General features: G+C 40.1%; 1 protein-coding gene across 5 annotated transcripts in view; it reads right to left on the bottom strand.

Annotated features, from left to right (window-relative positions):
• AFF2 (ALF transcription elongation factor 2) overlaps positions 1 to 12972 on the bottom strand; it is a 400785-nt gene that overhangs the window by 310917 nt on the left and 76896 nt on the right. The window contains exon 1 of one of the 5 annotated variants that reach the window (XM_089536320.1): positions 11080 to 11140. The exons of the other annotated variants lie outside the window; for them this stretch is intronic. Coding sequence (XP_089392446.1) covers positions 11080 to 11093 — 14 coding nt within the window. The 5' untranslated portion in view covers positions 11094 to 11140. Of the gene's footprint in view, positions 1 to 11079; positions 11141 to 12972 lie in introns of those variants that run through there. 5 annotated transcript variants of the gene reach the window in all.

Raw genomic sequence — 12972 nt, 5'->3', positions numbered from 1 at the left:
TGGCTACTAGCTGGTTCAGAGGCAAGTCTCTGATGCACTTCCTTGGAGCAAAGTTCCCACAAGCCCTTTAAGGAAAAAGGGAAAAGAAAATGTGGAAAATTAAAGGAGCCCTGCCTCCAACAATGTTCTCAGGCCAGCTTTTCCTCTGTTCTCCAAAACCTGTTCTCCAAAACCTGTTAATGAACAGTAGAAACTCAAATATATGGATGCTATTGTTTCCAAGGGCCTACAACAGTGTTTGGGCCCCGTCGTATTCTTTGAAGTTCTCCTTTGTTCTTTAGATTTATTTCATACAGGTCAAAGATCCCCCTACCTGCCCATATCTGTCACAGATGGCTAAGAGCACTACAACTTACAAGTCAGTCTAGAAGCAAAAGCAAGAGAAGCTTGCAAAAAATGAACAGCCAGATTCCACTCTCATCTACCCTGTTCCTCCCTCCTCCTATCCCCGGATCTTCAAACTCATGCAGTTCGATGCTGGAAGGCTTGAAAATTCAGAGCTAATGGCAGAGCACAGCTTCTGTATCTTTCTTTCAGACACACCAGGTTGGAGCTCTCTCTTCTTTTCTACAGCCGCTCCCAACGGGCACATGAAACACGTCAATGGAGCTCATTATCACCGATAGCCCAGCGAACACACACAGAACCCTGCTGGCAGTCAGCAGGACCCCTCTGAAAGCATGCAAAAAATAAAATAAAATGCCATCCACAGCTTCGATGGGCTTCTCTGAGAAAAGATGGAAAGTGGTCGGCCACCCGAACCGATGGGTTATCATCTTAATTTGTGCAAACTAGGAAAGCTCATCGTACTTAGACAGGAGAACAAGTGTCGGATATTGTGCACATTAACCATTCGCCCCCTGAAATAACAAGTATGTGACAATTTATTAGGGAGTGGAAGGTGAGCGAGGGAACAATGGTTCATTTATTTTTTAAAAAATCTAGGAAGCAATAACATGAATGGAACTGTACTCTCCAATGAGCTGAAGGAAAACATTTATTTTTTAAAAAGGGGGAATCCATTATTGGTATTTCAAGGGCCTCCATGTGAAATCTCAGATTGTCTCTAGTTCAACACAGGTGAAGCTTCAGCTTCCTTCAGTATCTAGCTGTAAGCCAGTTCCTAATATTCTCTTTCCTTTTTGAAATGACACAGACACGGACACTAAAGTGATTAAGAAACAGAACTAAAAAATTATAACACACGTAAAACATTTTGGCTTCTGCCTTCACTTGCTAAAGACAAAACTGAACTGCATCCAAGGTGGTAGTTTGGAACACTGTTTTCGGTACTTTTCAGTGGATGATGGTATTATCTTCTAGGTTTAGGCTATGTGGTGGCAGGGTCTTAGGCCTATAAATCCAGAAAGTCTTCCTTTTCTCCAGAATATTTAACAGAGATTGCACCTCAACACCAAACAGGGACAAATCAGACAGGCTTCAACCTTCCCAGACCCTGATTCCTTTACCTTCATGGTAATAATAATAATAATAATAATAATAATAATAATAATAATTTATATTCCGCTTAATCACTTGGAATCCAAGCAGATTACAACAATAAAACAAGATACAGTTAAAATTCTACAAAAAACCTATCCCTCCCCCCAGCATAAAAACATAGTAATACTAAAAAGAGATTTGATAGAGATGTTAAAACAATAATATAAAATCACAGTTAAAATCAGTAGAAGATTTGTAAAAAAGAATTGTATAGCAGGGATCCAGATAGGATGGAAAAGGGGATGGAGAAAAGAGGAGAGAAGTGAAAGGGGAGGAGACAGGAAAATAGAGGTGAACCTAGTCTGGAAAGGCTTGCCAGAAGAGATCCGTCTTAATAGCCTTCTGAAAGGTTTCCAAGTTGGTAATCTGATGGATCTCATCCGGTAGGTCCTTCCAGAGTCTAGGAGCAACTGCTGAAAAGGAACGCTGGGTCACTGCTGAAAGTCTAGTCCTCTTTGGTTGAAGCAGATTCTTCCCAGCAGAACGAAGAGTGTGGGGAGGATGATATGGGAGAAGGCGTTCCCGCAAGAAGTCAGGGCCCAAGCCATGTAGGGCTTTAAAGGTTAAAACCAACACTTTGTATCTCGCCCGGAAACTAATAGACAGCCAGTGAAAGGATTTAAAAACTGGTGTAACGTGGGCAAAGCTAGATGTGCCAGTAACTAGCCTGGCTGCCATATTCTGTACCAGTTGAAGTTTCCGAACTTGACACAGAGGTAGCCCCATGTAGAGTGCATTACAAAAGTCGAGCTGAGAGGTTACCAGCGCATGTCTGGATAGTCAGGATAGTAGGCTTAAGGTTCGTAAAATCTATGGTTGTTTTGCCCACATACTGCTTACATGACACCCTGTATATCTTCTTTCAATCACAAAAATAAGATTGCAGGACCACAGGTGATATGTTGGTTTATACAGTAGGTCCTGCCAGTCACTGTGCTCCTAAAAGCAACACTCTGTTTAAAGTATTTGCAGATGATGCAGTGCTTTGAATCACAAGCGTGTAAGCCTGGATTGCTATATAATATATATAAGGATATAATATATACAGTCAGCCCTCCACATCTGCAGTTTTGACTTTTACGAATTTTATTAATGTTTTCTCTGGGAAGTTCTAGGTCTTCCAGCACAACTCTGCCAGAAATTGACCACAGAGTCACACTGAAGGACCTAGCAATGCCTATGGAAAACACTTTTCTAGGCATTTGTGGGTCCTCTAATGCAATTCTATGGCCAACTTCCACTGGATCTTTATCAAAGAGTTGAGTTGGAGGACCTAGAGATTCCTAGAGAGGTGTTCTCTCAGGTTTTAAAAAAGGGTTTTTTTATTTGTGTTTTTTCCACTTTCACAGGGGTCCCATAAAATGTGGAGGGCACACTGTATACACACTTACATACATCATTTTAGTAATATAACTGTACATTATGTTGTCCTTTGGGGTTATGGTAGAAATCAGGTGGCTCTTCATACTTCATTGGACTGCAATGCCTAGCATTCCTGAGCACTGGCTATGGCAGGGCTGCTGGCATTTGCAATCTAACAACATCTGGAGGGTTGAACAATTCAAACCCCTGATTTAGGGAATATATTTAAGAACGTGTCATTTCATCTTTATTTTTGTTTATTTTCATTGGATTTTTGAAATATACATGCCCCCCAAAAGGAAAGAAGATTAAACAGAAGGGGGAAAATGGAAAGAAAGAGAAGTATCTAGAATATCATCACCAAAAAAGCATATGCATTAATAGAAGCAGACCATGTTCTGAAACCAAATACTAATCTCAGCTGCGGCAAACTCACTGAATCGATGGCATTTATCAAAATGTTGCTTATCCTCCAGCCTGCTGTAGTTGGAACCATCAATTGGATTTAGGCCCATATGTCCCAAAAATATTTAGTTTTAGTTGGCTAAGCAGTAAGATTTTTAGCCATGTCTGGCTAAAGCAGTAAGCAAACACACCACTGAATGACTGACAGTGAATGTTTGTCTTTTCGGTCTCAAAGTGTGAGTCTTTCATTTAGTGACAGCATGAAGAGTCCAACTACACTGACCATCAGTTAAATTCCAAATTATGTATGTTGAAAAGTGCATACACATCTACAGACATCCAAGACTTGTCTAATATAACATTAATATGTCGTAATGTAGTCAATCACGTTTGCAATCTGATATATCATACCCTATATGGGACTAGATTATTCCTTAGACCCATGGCCACATGACAGTCTTGAGAGTTTGCAGAGTGCCGATGGATACTGACCTACTGATGCATATTCATCACTCTATAAACACTCACAGGCATCAGCTGTACAGGACTGGTAGGTTACATTTTTGTTTGTTTGTTTCCTCCTTTGATAAGAACATCCCAAAATTTCTTCTTAAAGCTAAAAAACACCTAGCTCTACTATTGGTGTGCGGGCACCATCGTTCTGCATGCTCATCCATATGGGGCGCACAACGATGATGTCCGCACAGTGCAGTGCCCAAACAGCACCGTGTCACGTGGACATCATCATTGTACGCAAGCACATTAATGGCGCCCCACGGACGCTATAAAAAGAGATGCATCTTCTAGAACATGGGCACATAGCCTGAAAAACCCACAAAAATCCATCCTTTAACTGCCTCCAAGACTAAGAGGCTAGTTTTGGTGTCCCATGGCAGTCATAGATGACCACTGTCATTCTGCGGTATTCTCTGGTGGAGTCTCCTTCTTTGGAGGTTTTTCAACAGAGGTTAGATGGTCAGCTGTCAGGGTGGCTTTGACTGTATATTCCTGCATGGCAGAATGGGGTTGGATTGGATGGCCCTTGGGTTCTCTTCCAACTCCATGATTCTGTGATTCAGGCCTTCTGTGCATGGTACTAAACTCTGTTTGGGGGATACAGTTCAGCAACCTGGACAGCTTCCCTAAAGTTCAGGCTGAAACATGGAGCAGATATCACCAACCCCATCCTTGGCCTTTGGACCCCAGCAATCATAATAGCAAACGTCCTGTTACTATCTTAAGATCAGTGGTGAAATAGCAAGGCTAGGATAATATCACTAACCGCATGGCATGCCTTGTATCATGTTTCACTCTCATATATTAAAAAAAACCTCCAGGTATTATGCAGCACACGGTTTTATCACCCCGGAATGTCACTTAATATCTTCTAATACAAAACAAGGCTTTAAAGCCCCATATCATAATTCAGTGGAACATCCCTTATCTCTCTTGATAGCAAATCTCGAGTAGCAACTACATGTTATTGTGTTTTAGGGATTGACATTTTGCGTGAACATGCTGATTTTCTCTTCAAGGCATAGACAATTGGCATTTTATACTGAGGAACACTTAAGCCAACAATGGCGCCTATCAGTCTGAGATATTGCTGAAATTGCCGATGTGAATTTCATTTTTTTTTTGTCCCTTCATCTTACGACATCAATAGCAAGCAAGTCTTTTCTGTGAGAGGGGAAAAAAATTAAAGTAAAATAAAAATATAAAAGCGAGACAGCTCTGTTCTCATGCCTGAGATTGTCAAAAAGATTGAGGGACTAAGTCAAAACAAAGATGCATAATGACATGAGAAGGAGCGCGAACAAAAAGCTTTGCGTTTGTCTCAGTGAAGCATCACAAGACTTCATCCAAAGCTATTTTATTCAAACACTGAAATGGAGTTACATCTTTACACCCCACTGCTCTGGCATATGAAGTTAGGGATTGGTAAAGGGACACTTAGTGATGTCTCTAAAGCATGTAAGAGAGGGACAAGGGGGATAAAAATCCCAATATAACTTCAGTTGCCATCTTTTTCAGAGGCCAATATGGCCTTCTCAACGCCTATCCCAGGGCAGTGAATGCCCTTATATATGCTGTCCACTTGGCCCCTTCTCTTTCTAAACTTTCCAGAATCTTCGCCAAAACTGTCAAGTTGGTTCACATTTCTCCACTTTTAAAAGAACCACATTTCTGGGCTCAATTCATGTTACTGACATTTGCTAATATGCAGGTTGTGACTCAAATACAGTGGGCCCTGGGTATCCGCTGGCATTTGGTTCCAGGGCCCCTTGTGGATACCAAAATCTGTGGATCTTCAAGTCTCATTAAACACAATGATGTAGTAAAATGGTGTCTCTGTATAGAAGGGAACAACCAAGGTTTGCTTTTTGCAATTTATATATATTTTTGAATATTTTCAAGCCATGGATGCTTCAATCCATGATAAAGAATCCATGGATACAGAGGGCCGACGGTCCTACAAAGATCCCATTTTTAAGGCTACTTAAGAACTTTATCTGAGCCCCTTTTCCAAGTGCCTTCCTCCCTGTAAACTTGCAGAGCGTTCCTTCCCTCACTGTTTTGGAATCCAAACTGAAAACTTCCTTGTTTTCTAATACTTTTGGAATTTTGGATTAATGTTTTATATCCTTAGTATATTTGATTCTCTCTACTGCATATTTTGCTTTATTTTGCATTATCCCTGGAGGGAATCGTATTTTAATATTGTATTTTACTATTTTATTTTATTAAATATGTAGTATTTAAATGTTTTATTCTGCAACTGTTTGTAAAGTGACATGTACATAGATGTGCTATATAAATAGATGATGATGATGATGGTGGTGGTGGTGATGATGATGATGATGATGATGATGATATTAAAAAAATGGCAGGCCTTACTCTCTGGTAGCCCCTTAACTTTGAAACACCCTTCCTAGGCATACTCAATTCTTAACTTCAACACCCTTTTGCCATCAGGTTAATATGCATCTTCTTACTTGCACACTTTAATCTGTACAACTTCTTAGGGTGCATCTACATTGTAGAAATAATGCGGTTTGACACCATTTTAAATGACATGGCTCCATCCTACTGAATTCTGGGATTTGCAATTTGGTGCAATCTTTGGCAATAGAAAGCTAAATACCTTGCAAAACAACAAATCCTTGGATTCCATAAAATGGAGCCACAACACCTAAAGAGGTGTCGGACTCCATTATTTCTACAGTGTAGATGCACCCTTAGTCTTCTAATGGATATTTTTATTGCTGTCTTCCATTATGGTTGATTATGATGATTAGTTTTCTTGTATTACTACTTTCTTGGAATAATGTATGATTTATATTGTATATCCCCCTGAAACCTTATGCGCTGATGGGCAGTACAGAAATGTTTCAGACAAACAGCTAAACAAATGTTGGACCACCTCCATGTGAATTATACGACAACACCCACCCCCCCCCCCTGGTTTGCATGCAATTGCTAGTTGTTGCTTCATTTGGGGCTGTGTTTTTGTTGGACCATTGTCATTTTGTTCTACGTGGCTGGTTTTAAACGGTTTTATTATCATCCTGGGGCTGTTTCATTGCAAATGTTTGAAAATCTTCAGGTGAAAGGCAGAACAAATATATGTGAGCACATAAATAATTTGAAATTGCTTTCGGTTTACATTGTTTTAAATTTAAATAGTTTTAGGTGGTTTTTAATATGGTCTTGCAGTTATTTTATTCTAAGTGCTTTGAAATCTTTGGGGAAAAGGAATAAAACATTTGCAAATACATTCATACATTCGTACATAAGTAAATAAAATAAGATTGCTCGATTATTATAAAGAGCTCTCAAGATAGCAATACTCAGATACCCTTTAGAAAGTAGTTCAGCATCTGTTGGTAGATTGCTGGGTGATTTCAAGTAAATCAGCAAGAGTTTAAGACTCTAAATTGTTTCACCCTGTTCTTTAATTTCAGAGGTCAAATCAGATATGAAAGGAAATCCATATTCCTTGCTATTAGTGCCTCTTTCCCACCAACAATTGGATTTCCTCGGCAATCAGAATTGTGAATTAAGCCTGTGTATTCTTTTCAGTATTGTTGCTGTTATCTGCCTTCAAGCTGATTTTGACCCTACAAATGAAATATCTCCAAGACACTCTGCTCAGGCCCTGCAGACTTAGTCCCATGGCCTCCTTCATTGAATCTATCTTCCTTTCTTCCTACTGTCTTCTGCCTTACCAAACATTATTGCCTTTTCTATTGAATCACGCCTTCTCATGATGTGGCCAACGTACGATAGCCTCAATTTATTAACCTTGGCTTCCAGAGAGAGTTCAGGCATGATTTGTTCTAGGGCCCATTTAGTTGTCTTTTTAACCATCTACAGTATCTGCAAAATGCTTCTCCAGCACCACATCTCAAACGAATTTCTTCCATTTCCCTATTACAAATCAAAACTTTTATCTTTGGAAGACACAGAGCTGATGAAAAGCGTGTGCTAGGACAAATAGATGTTATTTCAACATTTAAGGGAGCACTGTTAGTTCAGCATTTAAGGGGCGCCATTGGCACGCTCGTGCGCCATTGACACAATGATGTCTGCATGGCATGGCATTGTTTGGGCACTGCGCCGCATGGATGTCATTGTTGCACGCCCCATATAGACATGCACGCAGAATGATGGTGCCCACATGCCGATAGTAGGGCTGGGCGCATATGGACACCCAGCCCTACATAACCCTAACTTCGGCCCCAGATCGGCGCAAAGTGCCAGTCTGCACCAGGCCTATATCATTAGGCTTGACTCTTTAAATGTACGCCTTATACAGCATCCTTTGCTGGGTGGACTGACTGCAGAAATAATGCATTTTGACACGACTTAAAGAGCTGCAGCTCCATCCTATGGAATCCTGGGATTTGTAGTTGTTCGTATTATTATTATTATTATTTTCTAATATCCTGCCTTTATCCCAATATAGGGACTCAAGGCGGTGAACAGCAGGTTCAAAACAATACAATAGTTCTACAAGGTCTTTAGCATTCTCTGCCAAAGAGTGCTGGTGCCTCACAAAATGACAAATCCCAGGATCCTATAGGATTGAGCTGTGGCAGTTAAAGTGGTGCCAAACTGCATTATTTCTAAAATGTAGACACACCCTAAAAATTCTAGCAAAACAACATAAAATCTGAAGTCTGGCCAAGCCTACTTTAGACACTGCTGTTTTAGAAGTACCCACAGATTTCCATGGTATGGTTTAGCAGTTATATTTGCAATGGGCCCCTATATTATCTTCGGAAAGATAATTTCAACCTCTTCTGACTAGCTCCAAGCAAAGCCTTAGCAAGAGATTTGAAGAAGTGCTTAGGCTCTGGTCATGAATCTGGATGGCCACGCAAAATAAACCACTGACTCTGTCTTCCAGTATACTCTTTAGAGCTCCTCCTTCTCTCCAATTCAAGCAACCTGTCACTAAGGGAAGCTTCTTCTGTATCACTTGCCAGTCTACCCTCATGTTTTCCTCTTCCATCTTCCCATTTGCCTTCTTTTCAGTAACTTGTCCTACTCCACCTTCCAGGGTGGTTAGTTTAAACCATGGTATAAACCTTGGCTTAAATGAAATGACCTTTTAAAAACAACAACAACACTCCTGGTTTTTAAATTGATTATTCATTTTTTAAAAATGCTGGCTATTATTACTATTTTCCAACCCTCTTACTGGAACAACAATGACAGTCTGAATTTAAACATATTAACTTTAACAGTTTATTGGCAGTAGTTCATTGTTAGACCAGTGTCCAGTGTCAGTTGCTTCTTTTTAATCACTTTATTTTATAGTGCATTCGGAAACAAATCCTTCACTTGACATAAGTTCAGCCTAAACAACTTGTTTAAAAGAGCACTTTCTTTACAACAATTATTATTGAAGCTACTGGCCACAAGATCCAAACTGCATTTTGCTAATTAATTTTCCGACCCTATATTGGTGTAGTGCTATGCATTAATGCAAACTGGTTTAAACAAAAAACAAACAAACCTTGATTTAAACCCCCAAAACCAAAGAACTTTACATCTATGGAACAGTATTGCTCTAGTGTCATAAAATCACCAACATGTAGGGTTTTCATCCACTCATCTTCACCACCTGAGTCTTCTGTCGTGGTCAAAAGCTGCTCCTGATAGATCATTCAACCTACAACATGCACAAAAGATCTTGCCTCCACACATTGCTACGAATAAAGACAACAAGGTCCACCGTTTTCTCCCCCTCTTATTTCCAAAAGAAATAAACGGCGGTTTGGTTAATGTACCGGCACCGCCATGAAATTTATAAATCAGACATGGAATAAACAACAACAGAGCCACTATTTGTATATAGCAATACTGCTTTGGAAAAGACGGGAAGGCAAACACAGCACACTCAGTATTCAAGGAACATTCTGACACGTTTTCGGCAGTAGGTATTTTTAACTCTCCCTCCGTATGTAAAACGTACAAATACACAAAAGGATGTCTTAATTGGCCCGTTTTTATGTACCAAGGAATAATGGTCTTAAATGGGTTGAGGAGAATGCCACATTTATCTCTCCATTGAGGGAAAGACATGATGATTCAGAAACTGCGAAGCCATGAGGATTGACTCACGAACGGAATATATATTGCTCCTTTTCAATATATTATATATTCCATTCCTACTACAGCCCCCTAAAGGCACAAGTAGGGGAGAAAAAGAGATGTGAAATCTAAATGTTTCATTTCTGCTCAACATAAGTCATCTCTCGCTCCCTCCCCTCCACAAACACTTCCTTTTAGTTTCTTTTTAAATTCCCCCCTTTTTTATTTTGAGCCTTCTGAATCACAGGCCTTCCAGATGGTTGCTTTAACAAGTGTTGTAAACTTTCCACTCTCAAAAATCACCCTAAACAGCTTCCCTCCTGTTCAAGGAGCTGGCCCAAGGCTCGTTTCCATTTGCAAATAAAGAGTCAAAAGAGTATTTTCTGCAGTCGAAACACTTTCAGAATACCTCCTATTAAATATATGAGAAGAGCTGAATGGATCGGTTTATTTCCAGCGCATGGCAGTTTCACGTGTGTTTGCCTTTTCAATCCGCTCTGTCTTATTTCCCCACTAATTTGTATGTTTTGAACAATTCACATAAAAACTCAGATTTAAATGCACCCATAAATGTGTTAAACAGAGTTATAAAGACACTTTCTCTCAAACCCTACATTTTACAATGCGGTTTAATGCTCTTTCTTCCCACTTTTCTTTTTTTGAGCCAAGAGCTCTGCCAAAACATTTGGAAGTGCAAATGATGGCAAATAACAAAGTTTCAATGGGCACATTAGGCAAGGAGGTACAGAAATGGCTTCCTCAAGGATTTCTACTCACAAGCCATTATTATTTTCCATTCCCAAGGAGAAGAAATATTTTTAATACCTATGGCTTGCATTCAATATTGCAGTTCTGGATTTGTAATCTAGAGCTACAGATCCGTAACTCATCTGTATTCAGCAAGACTAGTTTTAGCGCTAGAGTGATGTAGCGGTTTGAACTTTGGTCTATGGCTCTGGAGATCAGGGAACCAGTCATGGAAACTCAATGGGTGACCTTGGGTGAGTCACATTCTCTCGGCCCCAGAAAACCCCATGATAGGTTCGCCTTAGGGCCACTCTGAGTCAGAAATTACTTGAAAGCACACAACAACAACACAACATGCAGTCTTACTCTTGATCTGTGTAAATATCCCCCCTACAAGGCATTGCAGATGGGGCCAGTCAGTGAATAAACACCCAGAGAGACACACATAGATACACCAACCATCTCAAGCCCATTCCTCAGGCTCAGAGCTTCAGTTTCAAAGATGACATTAGCAGAGTTCTTCTCCATACCTCCTGCCTGAGCTGGATGGAGAAAGAGAGCAATGGAAAGAAAAGAGAAGGGAGGGGAGGGGAGAGAGAGAGAGAAAAAAACCCAGCAGGTAATATTTTCTTTCTTTTCAACAGACAGGCAAAGCTTCATGAAGTGAACAGGGTTCTGTTATTCCCAAAGCAATCTTTTGTTACTGACAGTTCAGTGTGCAGCGCTATGGTTTGTGGGTCTGCTTTGCCCATGGCAAGTCAGGTAAGAGCCTCAAGCATCTGTAATTTAAAATTCAGTTATGCTCCATCAGGTTGCCTTAAAACAGGATGGCATCCATTTCTGTTTTTCTTCTCTTACACAGAGGCAGATACAAGTACGTTTTTTTTTTTTAAAAAATGCCTTTCTTTGCCACCAGCTCCAACCTGGTTACTGCGAATTAACCCTGAAGCTCTTGTAAAATTAAAGTGTGGCGAACATTTTCTAAATGTTCACATTGGAATAGGGCGACCGTGCCAATGCAAACATTGGTTTCCTTGTAGGTTAGTTGTAGAAATCACATTATAATTGCACTCCCCCACACCATGGAAATGCAGAGCCTTGCATTAATGTGAATGTGTGGGAGTAAAAACAGAAGAAGGGGAGATGCAGAGGGAAGGATGGGGAGGAAGACACAGAGAAGAAGGAATGAAGGGAGTGGAAAACAACAGATAATGGTAGCCCCAACTAGAATAGGCCCACTGAACCAACTGCTCAAAGGCCACACACCTTAGGGAACATCTAGGGAAATCTCATTGATTCGATTATTCTATTCTAGTAAGTACTAATAATTAGAATTCTAGTCAATATTATATATATATATATATATATATATATATATATATATATATTATGCCCTTTCTTTCCCAACAGAAAACCTCTTGGTCCCTTATGCCCCCCCCCCCCTTCACCAGCACTGACACCTTTTTGGGAATTGGGTCCTGCTCTGCCAACCTTCTCTGTACTCATATGCTGACTTTGGTGAGCAGGTCTGAATGCCCTCTGCCTTTTCGATTTCCCTGAGGCTGAACAGACAAAATGTGATCACACATGCTTTGTTATCCAAGGAAAAGTAGCCACGTAACTTCCAGAAAATTGGGAATTCCAATACCTCTCCATTTTTGCACAAATCTGAAGTCATTTTTGGATTTGAAACACCAAATTCCTATAAAACCAGCATACATTTTTAAAAAAAGGTTTTTATGACCCTCAGTTTTGCAGGCCCATGTATAAGGATGCAAATATCTTCAGAGAAGTCACCAACCATGCTGATTCAAATGTTGCCCTTGCTACAGAAAGCCAAGATGAGACATCACACAACTATGTGAAACAAACAAGTAAAAGGATGAGCTTTTAATTCTCTTTTTGGCATCTTGCTGGCAGGCTTCTTTACAAAGTAAATATTTAGCACTGAGGAGAAAACGCTTGACAACAATTTACAAGAGTTTCCCAGTGCTGCAGATTACATTTTACCTTAAACCATTTGACAGAATCAAGTTGACACTTCTGATGGTTAAGCTCCCCTGGAGATGCCCATATTGAGCTTCCACTAATGTCACAGTCCAATTTCAGCCTTCACTTACACAGGTGCAAGGAAGAAGCATGACCGCCAACAGGCCATAATTTGGCACCGCGTGCAATTTATTTAATACTGAGTCCAGAAATGGCACTCTCATTCTTCTTTGATCATACAGGGTGACAGGAACTCTTGCTTCAGCATCTTCCTTAAACAACTTTTGATCCAATTTCTCAGGGAAGGACATGCAGTGAAATCATTCTGTTACCCTGCTAAAAGAAAAACCTAAAACCAAGTTA

Source organism: Sceloporus occidentalis, unplaced genomic scaffold (genome assembly GCF_023333645.1).
Source record: "Sceloporus occidentalis isolate IW3139 unplaced genomic scaffold, rSceOcc1.0.p SCAF_8, whole genome shotgun sequence".
Classification (NCBI taxonomy): Eukaryota; Metazoa; Chordata; class Lepidosauria; order Squamata; family Phrynosomatidae; genus Sceloporus; species Sceloporus occidentalis.
The sequence above is the reverse complement of the archived record's forward strand: the minus strand, read 5'-3'. Positions and strand labels throughout refer to the sequence as shown.